At 35.8% G+C, this 18,258-nt stretch overlaps 1 protein-coding gene across 1 annotated transcript; it reads left to right on the top strand.

Moving 5' to 3' along the window:
- The first annotated feature begins 8,008 nt into the window (after positions 1–8,008).
- On the top strand, positions 8,009–17,893 carry LOC127427409 (sushi, nidogen and EGF-like domain-containing protein 1). The gene is made up of 7 exons (XM_051675009.1): positions 8,009–10,569; positions 11,430–11,525; positions 11,691–11,823; positions 11,915–12,036; positions 12,225–12,503; positions 12,624–12,716; positions 12,831–17,893. The coding sequence occupies exons 2-7, from the start codon at positions 11,484–11,486 to the stop codon at positions 13,008–13,010; spliced, it is 849 nt and encodes a 282-aa protein (XP_051530969.1). The 5' UTR covers positions 8,009–10,569; positions 11,430–11,483; the 3' UTR covers positions 13,011–17,893.
- Positions 17,894–18,258: the final 365 nt, after the last annotated feature.

The raw sequence follows: 18,258 nt of genomic DNA, 5'->3' as shown, positions 1-18,258 counted from the left end.
TTTAAAGGAATAGTTCACCCAAAAATGAAAATGTTCTCATCATTTGCTCACTTCTATCCCATCCCAGATGTGTATGACTTTCTTTCATCTGATGAACTCAAATGAAGATTTTTAGAAGAATTTCTCAGATCTTCTGGTCCATACAATGCAAGTGAATGGGTGACAAAAATGTTAAGCTCCAAAATCACATAAGGCAGCATAAAAGTAATTCAGAAGACTCCAGTGGTTTAATCCATATCTTCAGAAGTGATATGATAGGTTTGGGTGAGAAACAGATCATTATGTCCTTTCTTACTATAAATTCTCCTCCATGCTCAGTCAATCTCTACTTTCACATTCTTCTTCTTATGTTTTTGGTAATTCCCATTATTCATGCATATCGCCCCTACTGGGCAGGGAGAATAATTTATGGCAAAAAAATGACTTAAATATTGATTTATTTCTCATAAGAAGAAGAATGTGAAAGTGAAAGTAGAGATTGACTGAGCATGGAGGAGAATTTAGAGTAAAAAAGGACTTAATGATCTGTTTCTCACCCACACCTATCAAATCACTTCTGAAGACATGGATTAAACCACTGGAGTCGTATGGATGACTTTCATGCTGTGTTTATGTGTATTTTGGAGCTTCAAGATTTTGGCACCCAGTCACTTGCACTGTATTGACTTACAGAGCTGAAATATTCTTCTAAAAATCTTAATTTGTGTTCATCAGAAGAATGAAAGTCATACACATCTGAGATGGCATGAGTGTGAGTAAATGATTTGGGGAATTTTCATTTTTGGGTGAACTGTCCCTTTAAATCTGAAATTTCCTCTGTTAAAACATGCATTTTACTCACTGCATAGCTAAATAAAATAATGTCTTTTGTTAAGAAAAGTTTTCAAAAGGTTGGTCATGATGTGATCAGTGCAGAAACAGAGTCAAACAAAATAACAAAAATTTAATTTTACTTTTACTTTGTTTCATTTAATGTAACAATACATTAAAATCGTATTTATTTATTTATTTATTTATTTTGTATTATTATTTTGAATCAACTATTCAAAATGGGTCTCTTTTCCACTGGTCACATTTGTTACCCTTGACATGTTCACATGTTCTGTGAGGGATTTTTATGAGCCAGCAGGTTTCACTTGCTTCCATTATAGAGCTTTGACAACAAAGTTTTTGAAACAAACTGTAAATGGTCCTAGTAATGTGACTATTTATACACTATAAATGTAACATTGTTACAATTTCATTAATTGACCACACAGTGTAAAAGTACATCAATAAATATTTTTAAGCCTTTCAGACTCTAAACAATTTTTAAATTTTTTTTTATTTTATTTTTTTATTTCATTTATGTGACTGGTGTTATTAAAAGGGTTAATGGCAGGGTGTCTTAACAACCCTTATTATCTTTTAGCATTGAGAAATTACTGCAGTTTACAATTTTCTGTTTTAGATTTTTGAAAGTTCAAAAGTGTACTGTAAGATCATCACAGTGATACATATATTTCATCAGAATGTCTCAAAGATTACTTATCTTCATAAAACACTTAGATTTTATGGACAGGCCAGCTCTACAGGAGGTTGAGGTAACAGTGGTGGGGAACAAGGAGTGTGACTGCATGTTTCAAGACTTCTCATTTTGGGACATGCCAAGAATGACTCCTACAATGATCTGTGCTGGAGGAAAGACAGGCAAAGGGGTTTGTTATGTAAGTTACAGAAGTTTAGACTACAACATTCTTGAATTCTGATTCTGGTTTACACACGTTCCAACATTGTCCTGGGCCCTGTGAAGATGGGGACCCACTGAATTCATCTTTACAGTGTATGGGGGGTTGGGGTCCCCCTTATTACTCTCAAATTATATAACTCTCTCTCTCTCTCTCTCTCTCTCGTTTTATTTATTTATTTTTCAATTTCTCTATTTAGGGAGATTCTGGTGGCCCATTACAATGTAAGCAGGGCTCTGTATGGATCTTGGCTGGTGTAACTAATTTTGGGATTCCCTGTGGTACTGGAATTGCACCAGATGCCTATGCTAGAGTTTCTAAGTTCCAAAACTGGATCTTGGAGAATGTTAATGGAACAGACATCGGATTTGTGACATTTACATCTGATGGTGAAGATAAGGACAGCAACTTTCTGTGCGATGGAGAAGAGATAGTAGGTAAGAGTTAAAGCAGGACACTCACTCATCCTTGCTTGTTACACAATTATTGATAAGAAATCCCAGAATTTCAAGAAATGTATATACAAACGCCAAAACTTGCTACATATGCAACAAATACTGTATATTATGGTGGTCTTATTTATTTATTTGTTTGTTCATTTATTTAATCTTTGGCTTTATCCTTTCTTTTATTTGAAAGAAACCACATTATTTGTTTAATCAGCTTTAACTGAATTAAAACATTAGTTTATTTTTAAATGGAGGTATTTTATATGAATAAACCTGGAGAATATCAAGGGCATGATATTTTGTGACAAACATATCTCTGTATTTTTACTAATTGTTAAGACATTCTCAGTTCACACAAATAGAAAATCTGTCAAATGAATTCAGAATACTAACATAATACTAATAAATACTAATACTATCTCATGTAAAGATGGGCAGTCTAATGTAGTATGTTGGTTTGCACAACAACTCCAGCCTCTTTATTTTCTTAAACAATTTTTTATTGTGTCTAAAATAAAACGATATTATTTACAAATATCATATGTGAATTTGATTGCTATGAATTCTGTTCAATATTAAAGTATTTTCAAGCCTAAAAAGCAGCTTGTGATGGCTCCAGCACAAGAAGCAGCATGATTTCAGTGGGCAAAATATTCCGTCTTCACTTCACAACACTTTTGAAAAGCCTTGGACTAAAAGTGCTGCTTTGACTAATTAACACAATTCTTATGACTTGTAAAAACAGAAAGCGGCACAAGAGATGCATTACATTTACTACATCCATGAATACATTATGTTGTAGATCAGCTGTTATCTACATATTATAGGTCCAGACCTTTTCTACCCATTTGGAAATGGAGGCATTGTGAATCCCTCTCATGATGATGGAAGCTCTCCAATGGTATCATTGGAAAATTCATTTGTATATTTTGGATGTGTTTATCAACAGATTTATGTAAGAGCATTGTTTTTTTTTTATATTCATTCTTTTATTGTTGTTTCTGTTTACAAGTTCAAATAGCTGTATTATAACATTGTATTTCTTCTGCTATAGGTAAATAACAATGGACACTTGACATTTGATGGGCCTCTTTCCCAACCGATACCCAATTCTTCATTATCACAACTAAACAGAGACATCATTGCTCCCCTTTGGACAAAAATGGACAACCGTGTTAATGGAACCATCTCTTATCGCCAGGTCACCCGTGGTGGACTCTTAGTAGGAGCCTCGAACAACATAAACCAATATTTCCCCAATCTGAACTTTACTGCCTCATTTCTCCTCATTGCCACTTGGGATAAAGTCCCATACTTCAGCAACTCGTGGTCGGTAAGCTCTCTTCTTACCCATGTCTGGTCTACCCATGGTAGGCCTACATAGCTACCAAAAATATTCCAAAACCAAAAAGTTTTCAAAAATTATTATAAAAAAAACCAAAAACATGATTATTATTATTTATATATATATATACAGTAGATTGTATACAATGGGAGTGTGGATACATTGTTTTTAGTTCAAGCTGTTCGACCACGGGATCAAATGTGTAATTTCTGTGCCTAATTTTATTTATTTATTTTTTCTCATCTTTTCATTAAGTTGGGATAGGAGAAAGTATTTTAACATAAAAAATGCACACTTCAGTTTTAAGGCATTGTAGTTAATCATAAAGTGTTAATCTCAGTCTGTTTTATCTATTAAGATAATGTTCTGTTTCTGTAACAGAGTTCATCTTTTCAAGTTGTTTTGGTGTCTGGTGGTTCTTTGTCTTTTGTCATGATCAACTATGGAAAAATCTCCTCAACAGACCAACATTTTCAGGTTAGAAGGAATTAGAACCATATCACTGAACTTTGGGACTTAATATTATAGAGAACTTATAATAATGTTTTATTTATTTATTTATTTATTTATTTTTACTGAACAAATGAAAAATGCTCCAGAAGCTAATTGTTTCGTTTATTTTTGTTTACTCAGGCTGGCTATGGCACAATAAACTCAACAAATACTTTTTCAGTTCCTGTGCATGATGAAAATATGCTCTCTAACTCCAGCAATGTCAATGTGCTGGGACGCTGGGCATTCCGTATTGATGGCGGACCTGAGGAGGGTAATTCTTTATTCTGTTTAATACAGTGCAGTGATTCACAGTCTTGTCAGACCAAGTACCACTACTGATCCAAACAGACTCTCTAATTGTAACCAAGTCTCCACCTTACAAAAGCAATGAACCGTGTATATAGTATGAACTTAAAGCTACTGTAAGCAATTTAATTTGGAGTACCACCCAAATGTCCCAAATACAAGTATAAACTTAATATAATACTCAGTTATACTCAAACTCAACTATTATATCAATAAAATACTCATTACATATGACAATATATTTTATGTTATAAGGTTACATTTTATAATTACAGGATTATTCTACCCATATGGAGATGAGGATATAAAGAGCCCTCAGCAGTTTTTTGAAAGATCTGTTAGGATCCCCCTTCTGAAGCCATTTGTCTACTTCGGGCTTATTTATGATCAACTCTATGTAAACAGTATTTTCACATTCATGACATTTGATGATTCGCCTCTCCAGTGGTTTCCTGATTTTTTTTCTGCATCGATCAGAGACATAATTGCTCCACTGTGGACAGGCATTGATATTACACATAAGGGAACCATCTCTTACGGACAAGTAACAGATGGTCATCTCTTGAAACGGGTCTCAAAAGACATAAACCAATATTTCCCCAACCTTAACTTCTCTGCCTCATGGGTTTTCATTGCTACATGGGATAAAGTACCGTACTATGGAGACAGACGATCAGTAAGTTAGAATACACTTTTTGTATTTGTTTTTGATTGCATAGTATTTTCCTGAACTGAAATTTTTAAAAGAGTGGATATTTTTGATATTCATTGTATCATCCAGGAGTCAACCTTCCAAGTGGCTTTGGTGTCTGGAAACAACTTATCATTTGCACTTATGCATTATGGTCACATTGCCCCCTGTAAACTTTACCCTGCAAAGGTAAATTTGTGAGGAAAATATATTAATTTATTATATTCTCTCACCTAAACTTATAAACTTTAGCAATGTGATTTGTGTTTGGATTTAATTTAAAATTGTCTTTCCCTTGTGCTTTTTTTCCATTGGCAGTCTGGATATTATGACACCACTGATTCTACTGATTACTTTTCTATCCCTGTCTCTTCCATCACAAACCTGCCATACACAAGCAACGTCAATGTTTTGGGTAGATGGGTATTTCGCATTGACAATGAATCAGAAAACAATGGTAATAGTTTAATTAAAGTGGCCTTTACTTCAAACATTTAATTTAATATTTGTTATCTCTAAAAACAAGTAGAACAAAATGAATTTCTCCATTTAAAAAAAAAAGTGGAAAAAAAGTATAATGCCTTTACAGTATAACATAACAAATCATTTACAGCCTACATGTACACTGAAAATAATCATGTATTTTCTTAGGACTGTTCTATCCATTTAGAGGTGGAGGAATTTCAAATCTTCAATATGATTATGGATTTTCTGCTGTCTACTTGCAGAAGCCATTTCCTTACTTTGGGCGCACATACAGCTACATTTATGTGAGGACACTCATGGATGCAAACTTTATTTTTTGACTTTATAATAAAAACTTATTAGACTCTTATTAGTATCTTACCAGTATTTGTCAACATGTTATCTGTTATTTTACACCCCCTTTAGGTTTACAACAATGGATTTCTTACTTTTAGGTGGCCATTGTCTCAGTTAAATCCCCAAAGTTTTCCTGCATATACAAATGCAGACATCATTGCTCCATTATGGACAGATATTGAAAACAGTGTCTGTTCATTCCAACAATACAATAGTCCACGAGTACTACAGAGAGCTACGCAGGATATACGGCAGTATTTTCCTCATGTAAATTTCAGTGCAGACTCGGTCTTTGTGGCTACCTGGGATAATGTGGTATTTTCCAAGTCTTCAGGACAGGTAGGCTTTTGCTGGATTTGTTATATTATTTGTTTTCTATTGTCATAGTGACTGTGAGATAATAAACAGCTACAGGTCTATTTATGAATTTGATTTTGTTTTTCAGAATTCCTCTTTTCAATTAGTGCTGGTCTCAGGTGCTGGTTTGTCATTTATTTTATTTAACTATGGCAACACTGCACCAACTAAACATGCTGCACTGGTGAGAATGCTTTTAAAATTGCCACATTTTTTCATTCTGTGTCTTTAATTTTTTCATGTTTATTCATGTCTTTAATGTTTGTCTTATAGAAATATATTTACTATCATATAAATCTATTTACCTCTTACTAAATAACCTGTAACGAACATGTTTGTATTTATTATAGGCTGGATATGACACTATTGATTCAACCATTTATTTTACAATTCCTGTATCTAACATCACTAGCCTCAGCCACTCCACAAATGTCAATGTTACGGGACGTTGGGTTTTTCGTGTTGACATTTTGCCAAAAGAAGATGGTAATAAGTTTCCTTCCTTCCTTCCTTCCTTCCTGCCTTTTTCTTTCTTTCTTTCTTTCTTTCATTCTATTCTTCATTTCTTTCTTTCTTTCTTTCTTCATTCATTTATTCATTCATTCCATTCTTCCTTCCTTTCTTCCTCTTTCTCTCATTCATTCATTCTTTCTTTCTTTCTTTCTTCCATTCTTTCTTTCTTTCTTCCATTATTCATTCCTTCCTTCCTTTCTTTCTTCCTTCCTTCATTCCATTCTTCCTTCCTCCTTTCAACCTTCCTTCCTTCCTCTTTCTTTCTTTTTTCTTTCTTTCTTTCTTTCTTTCTTTCTTTCTTCCTTCATTCCATTCTTTCTTTCTTTCTTTCTTTCTTTCTTTCTTCATTCCATTCCATTCTTCCTTCCTTTCTTTCTTTTTTCTTTCTTTCTTTCTTCCTTCCTGTTAGAGTTTCATTCACAATATCTAAAATTTCTAATCCCAAGCCACAAACAAATATATATATATATATATTTTTTTTTTTCAGGTTTATTCTATCCATCTGGTCAAAGTAATGGAAGCTCACCAGCAATTCTCTTGCATCATCCATTCATATACTTTGGCCGCAAATACCACAAAATATATGTGAGAGATTATATAATGTAAATTACATTTGAAGTACATGTTGGTTACAAGCCATAGCAAAATATGTTGCCTTATCTACAGTAAATGTTCATGCCTTTACTGTAGGTCAACAATGATGGACATTTGACTTTTGATGCACCATTGAATGAATGTGTCCCCAAGGCTTTCCCTGCTTATTCTGCTAGAGATATTATAGCTCCATTCTGGACAAATCTTGCCAATTGTGTCAATGGAACCATCTCCTACCATTCGGTAATTCAAAGCCGTATTCTGGAGCGGGCGAGAGATGATATCAGACAGTATTTCCCTCAGCTTCAGTTCTCTGTATCTACAGTCCTTATTGCTACCTGGAATAAGGTGTCCTACATTAACAGCTCCAGGATGGTATGTTGATCATATATGGTTACGTTTCTAAATAAATGCTTCTAAACTTAAATGTAGAATGATAGTAGCATTGTGATTGTTAACAGAAGATGTAATAATAGAATGGAGTTTTAAATTATTGCTAATATTCTAAAAAGATTTAAAAGATTGCATGAATAGCATCTTGACATAATCAAAAGGCATAGGCAAGTACTTATAATATTTTGAAAACACACTTAAGTTCATGCTAGTTTACGTAAACTGGAATGGATTGAAAATGTAATCAGTGTTTTTTATTTTAATGCAAAGTAAAGGTTAATGAAGTGACATGAGAAAAATATTCAAGTGAAGAAAAGTTAGTTTGCAAAGTCATCTATACATTTTCATGTGTTTTAGGCAGTGGCAGAGCACAGTGTTTGGGCCCATCCACATGGTGGAGGGTTAGACCTACTTACAGTCCTATTTGTATGTTGCAGATAGAACAGATACATTTAAAAATAAAATAGGATATTAAATATTCAAATACAGTAATTTTTGAGTTTAATGAATTTGATAGAGCTTATTCTACCTGTCCATCTTATATTCAGGTTCACATGTCAGCTTGAGTTGAAAAGTTTTCTGACGTGATAGGAATCTATGCTTCTGTCTTGTCATTGGATGTCTTGTTATGTTGTTACATTTTGGTTTGTATTTATAGCCCTCATGATTTCTAGTCCTGGGTCGTGTATTCTGTAATACTGAGGCAGGCTGAAGACAGGACGAGATGAAGATGTAGGATTGCGAGCAGAATTGCCAGCAACTCGAGGCAGTTGATGTGCCAATGCAGCCGTGGGCCCATCCATAAGCCGGCGGCTGTGTGCCCATTGCAAACAGTGCCCCGGCCCATTTTGGAGGCGTCTGTCATGACCACGATGTGCCTGGAGACCTGCTCTAGTGGAATGCCTGCCCGTAGAAACGTGAGGTCGGTCCAAGGGCTGAAGAAACAGTGACAGATCAGCGTAATGGTCCTGATCGGGGCAGACGAGCGTGCTGGGGAATGGGAGGTCCGTGGGGGGATACCCGGCGGAGGTGGTCCCATTGGGGTCCCCAAATCGCCCCCAGTACTAGCTGCGCTGGCCTCATACCTGTGGGTAGCAGGACCGAGGCGGGGAGCCTCTGGGGTGGCTTGCTTTCTTACGAAGGTAAGCCACGACCACATCATTGCCATGGACATGTTCTCACAATGAGTACATGACCCATCCACGAATGCTGTCTCCGCGTGAGCAGTGCCCAGACACAAAAGACAGTGATCGTGACCGTCAGAAGGTGAGAGATAATGAGCGCAACCAGGAATAACACACAAAGGAAAGGCATCTTTAAAAAGACGTTCAGTGTGTGCCGCTCTTTTAGAGATATATACTCTTTTAGAGAAATATACTCTTTTAGAGAAATATACTGTTTTATTTCTGCCGAAGTGCCCAGGGGCATTCTCTGCAGTGCACCAGTGCAGCGGGGGGAGAAGCCACTGAAATGCACCGTCAGATCCAGCAGAAGTGAATGAACAGTCATGGGAATTCAGCTCAGTGATCATGACCGTTCGGCTCCGAAGAGAAAATCTGAATGAGCGGTTGTATACCAGCTCTTTTTATACCTGTATGTCCGGGGGAAGTGGTATGCAAATACCACTCGCCAATTTAAATTGGCCTTTTATCAAAGATCAGAGGTGTCTCGGGCTCCCAAAAGTGACCCCTAGTGTCACTACATCGACACAATGTCGAGTGAGTGACAGATAGGGAACATGAGGGCTATAAAGACAAACCAAAAGGTAACAACATAAGACATCCAATGACAAGACAGAACTAATAACAAGGTGACAAGTCTAATAAACCAAGACAACACGTTCCCACTTCCAAGGCATCAAAAACTGCAAGAGCCCAGCGCGTTAATCTACAGACGCCAAAGGCGTTTCAATGAAAAACCTTTGACATCAACTGACTGACACGATGGGCATTACAATTTTAGCATCTTTTAACTATACGTTGGGGTACAATTTTGTCATCGTGGCATATGTTGGGGGTATGATTGTCATTTAGTTTGAAATAAGCAACATTTATTCACAGTGGTTAATATTTAATCTGTTGTTTATCTGTCTGAAGTTACCCGTTTCATTCCGGGTGTATTTCAAGTCTTACAATCATTTAATGTGAAGAACAAACCTAAATGTCAATTTTTTGTAACCGAACACAGTCACCTGGCATCCACCATAACACATCCTGCACAAGTTTTGTTATAACACATTCAAAAATTGCCGGCTCAAGCAGCAATGACACTGGTATGACGTCAGAGACTCAGCGATTATGCCATTGGCTCTCACGTGTTTTGTGACCAATCGTCACAAGCTCAAGTATTTACCATTGGCTCACATGTGTCTTGTGACCGATTACAATGACCTCATGTTCGGATGTATATGTATTTTTACATGCCAGTGTCATGATAAATTGAGTCTGCCTGGTAATTGGAGTCCCCATATAACATCACATCGATTCCATTGGCTCAAAGAACTAGTACTCTATTCAGTGCCTGATTAAAAATCTTACAAATTCACTTTATGGTTCATGCAGTTTTAACTATGTAAATATGACATTTAATGTTTTTTTTAAATCATATGTTACACATAATAATATATAACTGAAATTATAGATTGTGAAATTAAAGATGTGTCTTTGTTTGTGATTTTCAGTTAGCCTAGACTTCAATGACATGCTATCACAATAACATGATAGGTTTTTGCTCAGGCATTACAAACAATTAGCCCCATGGGGACTTGATTTACCAGACGGACTAAATTTATCATGACACCAGTAGAATTAGGATGACACAGGATCAGGATGCCTTCACGGAGGGCATCTGCTTTTTACGTCTTTTCTTTAAGAACTGGTAAGGTTTATGCATAAATATGCAGTTGGGTGCTTCAAAATAACTATAAATAGTGTCATGTATATCAAATTATGAATATCAAAGTGTCTCTTTCATGTTTTATTTTGTTGATTATTGGTTATGTTTAGATATGGGGTTGGGTTAGGGGATCTAAAATATATGATTGTATATTTTAGAATCACACTAATATATTTATAAGTATAATAAAACATTGAGGTTAAACACATCAAATAATATCCAAAGATTGATAAATGATGACAAAGTTTTCTCATTGAAAACAATGGAGTTTCTCACTGGATATCAATGAGAGGACGCCAGGGGGCACCTTTGCAATCATCATGCAGACGTGGACGGTTTCAACACAAGCTTCAAAATTGGACGATTAGGGAATGAGAACGGGTTGACCAAGAACCAATGACAAATTGAACTGATAACAAGATAACAAGACAATGAACCTAACCAATAAACACATGAACAAGAGGGTCACATGACATAAACAGGAAACATAGCAATTAAAAATAATAAAAGACATGAAAATCAAAACATGAACAAAAACACACAAACACGTGAAATAAATTAAAGACATGAAACTAGAACAAAACCACAGAAACACTTGACAATAATATGCATGTTTGGAGGTCTACAGAGTTGAATGCTCATCCCCAAACCCCGCAGTTTGTGCCCTGCATGCCTTCTACCTATGCCATTGGATTAAGGGCACAAATACAGATTGAAGTACAAAGTTGCAATATTTATTTATTTATTTATTTATTTATTTATTTATTTATTATTTTTTTTTTTTTTACTCAGGTCTTGTGGTTTTCTCATTGAAACCTAATGTTTTTCTGGACCTTTCCCAGGAATACTCTGTCCAAGTGGTTCTAGTCTTTGGCAGAACGCTCTCCTTTGTCATTATGAACTATGGAAATATCTCCTCAACAGATCAACATTTTCAGGTCAGAAAGAATAAGAATCTTGTTACAGACTCAGACAATGTAAATGTCTTTCAGTAGAAAAAGTGAAGAACAAAAATTGTCCAAAGCTTATCAAATGAACTTATATATAAGATTGATTGATTGATTGATTGATTGATTGATTTTGTCTTTGTTTTGTTTACTTAGGCTGGCTATGACACAGTAAACTCAACAAATTATTTTTCAATCCCTGTCCATGACGAGAATATGCTCTCCAACTCCAGCAATGTCAATGTGCTGGGACGCTGGGCATTCCGTGTTGATGGTGGACCTGAGGAGGGTAAAGTTACTGTATAATATAGTGGATATCAGAACACATTTCTAACGAATAGACATGATGCTATAATGCTTAATACAATTGGGATTATTAGGAATATTCTACCCGTATGGAGATGAAGATGCAAAGAGCCCTCAGTCAGATGATGGAAGTTCTCCACCAATCATCCTACTGGAGCCATTTGTCTACTTTGGCCGTATTTACAACACAATATATGTAAGATGCTGTGTGATGTACATGACATTCATTTACTTATTGAAACAGCATCAGTTTACAGTATATTCCACATAGGATGCCTTATTTTAGGATGTTACTTGAAAATCCAGATGAAAAACAGAACCAAACAGATTTTGTTCACCCACCTATTTGGTTCCCATATAATAATGTCTAATTTGGTCCTGCAGGTGAATAATAATGGAGATCTGACATTTGATGAGCCACTTTATCAGTGGTATCCTTATTATTATTCTACATTCTCGCCCAGAGACATCATTGCTCCACTGTGGACAGACATTGATATTAGATGGGGTGGAACCATCTCTTACCGAGAAGTAACAGATACTCGTCTATTTGAGAGGGCCTCAAGAGACATAAACCAATGTTTCCCAAACTTGAACTTCTCTGCCTCTTGGGTTTTCATTGCTACATGGGACAAAGTACCATACTATATGCAAAGAGAAGCAGTAAATATTTATTTTAGTTTGATTGCACTTGAATTGCATTTTCTATTAACCAAAATGTGTTAAATAAAAAATAGTGTTCAGTAAAACGAGTATTCATGAGGAATTCCATGTATCTTCCAGGAGTCAACCTTCCAAGTGGTTTTGGTGTCTGGCAAAAACCTATCATTTACACTGATGCATTATGATTATATTGCTCCCACCATTTATGTAGAGGTAAAGTAGTATGGGATATATGATGAATTATGTTGTCTCACCTACATTATCTGTAGCAGTGTGTATTTGGGTTTAATGGAACTTTTCTTTCCTTTTGTGCTTCTTCATTAACAGTCTGGCTATGACACAATTAATTCTACTGAATACTTTTCAATCCCTGTCTCTGACATCACAAACCTGGCATACACAAGCAATGTCAACATTTTGGGTAGATGGGTATTTCGTGTTGACAAAGAATCAGAAAACAACGGTAACATACTATATAACATTTTCTTCAAATATCTCAAAACATGAACATTTGTCAGTTTATTTTAATATTACTGTATATTTATATGTGTACAGTTAAGAAATGTACATTTATGTATCTAACATCTCCCTCTGTTTTGTTTTCAGGATTTTGTGACACAACTGAACCCCAAGGTACATTTATATGAGGTTGACAATGTGGTTTCTACTTTCTACTTTAGTCAAATATATTTGATGCCTCAATTTGTTTGCATTGGAGTATCATTGCAATTCATTTAGTTCCCCTGGTCATTCCTGTACACAATTGGCAGTCAGATATGTACATAAAAAACAAATGTATTATATTATAGCTGCACCACTTGAAAAGCCTTTTGGGAAATATCATATGTTATATTTCCTGGTAACACTTTATAACTTTACAGTTGCCCGCTGTCACACGAGTCCACCACTGCTGCAGCAGCAGCAAGCGCTCAAAACAATCAAACAGGCTTTGTAAGAAAGAATGTAAAGTAATTCAACCTTGAATTAAACATGCATAATTTACACTGATGAGCCAAAACATTATGACCAATAATATACGGTTGGTCCTCCGTGTACTGCCAAAACAGCACCAACTCGCAAAGGCATGGACTCTACAAGACCCCTGAAGGTGTCCTGTGGTATCTGGCACTAAGACATTAGCAGCAGATCCTTCAAGTCCTGTAAGTTACAAGGTGGAGCCACTGTGGATCGGACTTGTTGGTCCAGCACATCCCACAGATGCTCAATCAGATTGAGATCTGGGGAATTTGGAGGTCAGGGCAACACCTTGAACTCTTTATCATGTTCCTCAAACCATTCCCGAACAATGTGTGCAGTATAGCAGGGTGCATTATCCTGATGAAAGAGGCAACTGCCATCAGAGAATACCATTGTCATGAAGGGGTGTACCTGGTTTGCAACAATGTTTAGGTAGGTGGTATGTGTCAAATTGACATCCACAAGAATGGCCAGACCCATGGTTTTCCCAGCAGAACATTGCCCAGAGCATCACTCTCCCTCCACCGGCTTGTCGTTTTCCCACAGTACATCCTGGTGCCATCACTTCCCCAGGTAAACGGCGCACACGTACAAGGCCGTCCACGTGATGTAAAAGAAAACGGGACTCACCAGACCAGGCAACCTTCTTCAACTGCTCCAAGATCCAGTTCCAACACTCGCGTGCCCATTGTAGGTGCTTTCAATGGTTGACAGGGGTCATCATGGGCACTCTGACCGGTCTGTGGCTATGCAGGGTGCGATGCACTGTGCGTTGTGACACATTCCTCACATAACCATCATTAAAATTTTCTGTGACTTGTGCCACTTTAGACCTTCTGTCGGTTCGGACCAGACGGTATATCCTTCATTGCCCTTGTACATCAATGAGCCTTGGGTGCCCAAGACCCTGTCGGCGGTTTGTGGTTTGTCCCTCCTCGGACCACTAATGGTAGGTCCTCACCACTGCTGACCGGGAGCACCTCACAAGCCTTGCCGTTTCAGAGATGCTCTGACCCAGTCATCTGACCATAACAATTTGGCACTTGTCAAAGTCGCTGAGGTCTTTACTCCTGCCCATTTCTCCTGCATCCAACACTTTCACTACGATAACTGATTGTTCGCTTACATCTACAAGCTACTTAGACCTTGACATGTGCCTTTGACAGAGGTGTGGTTACATTTACTTGAGTACATTTTTGGAGAAAATTTACTTTCAAGAGTAAGTTTAATAGCGGGTACTTTTTACTCTTACTCAAGTAAATTTCTAATGAAAATGTTTTTACTTTTACTTCATTACCATGGGCAACGTTCCTTTCGTAACATTACTGGTTTTAATTAAATACGTTTTAATAAATGTGTGGTTTATTGAGAGATTTTTAAATGGGTCTTTTACGACAGTGGAACTTTACAGTTGCTCACTGTCACTCGAGTCCACACTTTCTTTTGTCATGCATTGCTTTCATATTACACCAAGATAAACAGATATTTCAAGCTAAAAAAACTCGTTGAAGATTGTGATAACGTGAGCTTGGGCGATATATCGAATATTAATAATATAATCACAATCATTTTGCTGACTATGTAAAATTAACCAGTATCGTGAATATCATGATGATTTTAATGTGCTTTCATTTGGCCATTAAGTTTCATTAACAGCCCATCAGTAGACTAATTTCACGATCCTTCAGGACTGCACAATTAATCAAAATAATATCAAAATAGTGAGTTGGTCATATGTGATTATTAATCCATGAGAGTCTGTGATTTAAAGACAGATAAACATGGTCTTAGTGTGATTCAGAACAAACCGGTGACGCGCTGATCTGTGTGCACGCGAATGGCGGCGCTCTCAGATCAGTTCACATGCATTGTGAAATCATAGTAATGCAGGTTCAAGCAATCGTGCAATTCCAAACATTAGTAACCGCTACAAGTTATTAAACAAATCTACAAATGCGGCATCATATAACAGAAAAGCAGGAGATTACAGCATTTCATGAAATGCGGAACATTGTAAACTGTCAAACACACATTGCCCTTTCTGTGTCGAAATAAAAGCCCCTTGTGAAGTTGAAGTAAATACGACAGCACTTTTGGTGTCAAAATAAAAGCCTCCAGGTGGAGGTGAAGTAAACAAGACAGAAATATATTACTTTTGTATAACACAAATCTAATAATCAGAATAATAATGATAATTCAGCATTATATTATAATAATAAACCTGACGTGTCCCACAGTAATAATTTAGTATTTTGCAATGTTCAACTGGTGTTTCAAAAATAAGTCAGTGTACAATGGTTGTTTGGATGAAATGATGGTTCCTCTGATAAAATAAAAAAATAAATAAAAACACACACACTTGAGCCATTTTAGAGAAAATACATAACTATCGAGATATATATCGAATATCGTCAATAGGCTGAAAAATAAAAGACATATCGCCCTTTCAAAAAATTTTGATCTGTTGAGGAGATATTTCCATAGTTCATAATGACAAAGGAGAGAGTTCTGCCAAAGACTAGAACCACTTGGACAGAGTATTCCTGGGAAAGTTCCAGAAAAACATTAGGTTTCAATGAGAAAACCACAAGAACCACAAAAAAAACAAAAAAAAAACAGTGCAACTTTGTACTTCAATCTGTATTTGTGCCCTACTGTGTTGTGGTGATGGTCATTTTCAGGGTGATTCTGTATTTATGAGCTCTGTCCTCAATTTCTAAGTATATATGTATATCAGTGCTGAAATATATCAGTGTCTACTGTATAAATCCATAAACTTCCCCGTTAAGTGTAAATGCCTTTTGCTCTTCCGATCGCATGCGTTCGTGTCTACTGGAGCGCATCTCTGCGCGTACACGCTGTACAGCAACTTTGCATTTGACAGATGTGCGTTTTTCTCATGGACAACAGAGAACAAGATCTGAACTTAAATAAGCCTTTAACACATTTCCAAATAAAGAGGTGGTTCAGTTTACCCTTACTGTATAGAACTAATGATCTAAATTCTTTCTACAATGAAAATACTGTAACTACACTGAACTAAGAATCCATACAGGGCTTTAAAAAGTGTTGAAATAGCAGAGGTAGCCATTAACAAAGTATGCTTGCTTCGTTTTATTCAGCATTAAATATGATTGGGCCTGTGGAATATTGTTCACGTTTTTCACCGTAATAATTACTAAAAACTGGTTTCCAAACTTCTCTTCTAATTTACAGATTCATCCAAATCTGACAAGCATCCTTAAAGTGATAGTTCAACCATAATTTAATATTCTGTCATCATTTCCCCCCTTCATGTTGTACCAAACCTGTGTGACTTTCTGTATTTTGTGGAACCCAAAAGATGTTAGACAGAATTTTAGGGACTGACAATCTTAGTCATCATTCCCTTTTAAAATAAGGAGGGAAAAACATGCAGTGAAAGTAAATGGTGACTGAGGACAACATTCTGTCTACATCTCCTTAATTGTGTTGCATTGAAGAAAAAAAGTCATACAGGGTTGGAACAGCATGAGGATGAATGATGAAAGAATTTACAATAATAATAATAATTATTATTATTATTAAATTATTATTATTATTATTATTATTATTATATAATACATGTTTAATGTGTTTTGTGTAATGGAATATTGGGGAGTAAACGTCCATTATATTACATATGAAAGTAACCAGTTACACGCCACTTTAGTATTCTTTTAATTGGATACTTTTTTACTCTTACTCAAGTAATTATTAATATCATTACTTTTACTTCTACTTGAGTAATTATTTCTCAAGTAATTGTACTTTTACTTGAATACAGTTTTTGGCTACTCTACCCACCTCTGGCCCTTGTTAGGATATGATCTATGTTATTCACTTCACCTGTGAGTGGTCATAATGTTTTGGCTCATCAGTGTATATAAAATATAAATATGTATTATAATAATATAATATTATCATAATTAAGAAATGTTATGACTTTTGCTGTTTTCCAATTACACAGGATTATTTTGCATAATTTACATGGATCGTCATTATCAAACATTTAAAAAAAAAATTATCTACAAAATGTAGATAATTACAGATCTTCTCAATCAAAACCTATCAGCATCAAATCTGTATTAATGCATCATATAATCTGTATTTATGCATCATACAGTATATATATCTACATCCACATTGTTCAATCAAAGAAATATGATGCAGAAGTTTCCTTAAGATCGAAACACATGCTCATGTTTTACTAAAAAGAGAGAAGCCTATTTTTCTCAGGCAACATAAGTGGTGTAATTGCGAAAATTTGTTTTTTGGTTTCATGAAACAATTATCGAAAAGAAGATTTACTGGCTATTAACCAGTTATCAGCATTTAAAAATAATGTTTTAGCTCCGGAACAATTGAAAGGGACTTTGTTCTCGTTTTTGGTAACGTTCTGCAAAAAAAAAAAAAATAAAATAAAATAAAATAATAATATATATATATATATATATATATATATATATTAATTTTTTTGTTTACATTCCTTGAACTGTTTTCTGTCCCTGGGTGTGTTCCATTCCAAAAGGCTCATCCTTATGCCCTGATCCCTTCAGAGGGTTTGCCCACCAGAGTGAGAGCTTCGGAGGTTTGAAGGGTGTAGGGCTCAAAAATATCGGTCAGTCGGAATGCACTTCAACGTCATCTATCCAAACCAATGGAGCAGCTGCCGTCTAACAAAGGCAAATGCTAATGACCATCACCTGCACCTAATCAGAAATAAATATTTATACATGATTTTGCCTATTATTAACTA

The sequence above is a fragment of the Myxocyprinus asiaticus genome, chromosome 36, assembly GCF_019703515.2.
Source record: "Myxocyprinus asiaticus isolate MX2 ecotype Aquarium Trade chromosome 36, UBuf_Myxa_2, whole genome shotgun sequence".
Classification (NCBI taxonomy): Eukaryota; Metazoa; Chordata; class Actinopteri; order Cypriniformes; family Catostomidae; genus Myxocyprinus; species Myxocyprinus asiaticus.
This window is presented reverse-complemented; position numbering and strand designations above follow the sequence as displayed.

What these genes read in the sequence shown, in the direction of transcription:
- LOC127427409 (XM_051675009.1), top strand. Translation starts at nt 11,484, where the DNA reads ATGAACTATGGAAATATCTCCTCAACAGATCAACATTTTCAG. An exon ending in CAACAGATCAACATTTTCAG is followed by an intron (nt 11,526 to 11,690) that starts GTCAGAAAGAAT and finishes TTGTTTACTTAG; the next exon opens with GCTGGCTATGACACAGTAAA. An exon ending in TGATGGTGGACCTGAGGAGG is followed by an intron (nt 11,824 to 11,914) that starts GTAAAGTTACTG and finishes TGGGATTATTAG; the next exon opens with GAATATTCTACCCGTATGGA.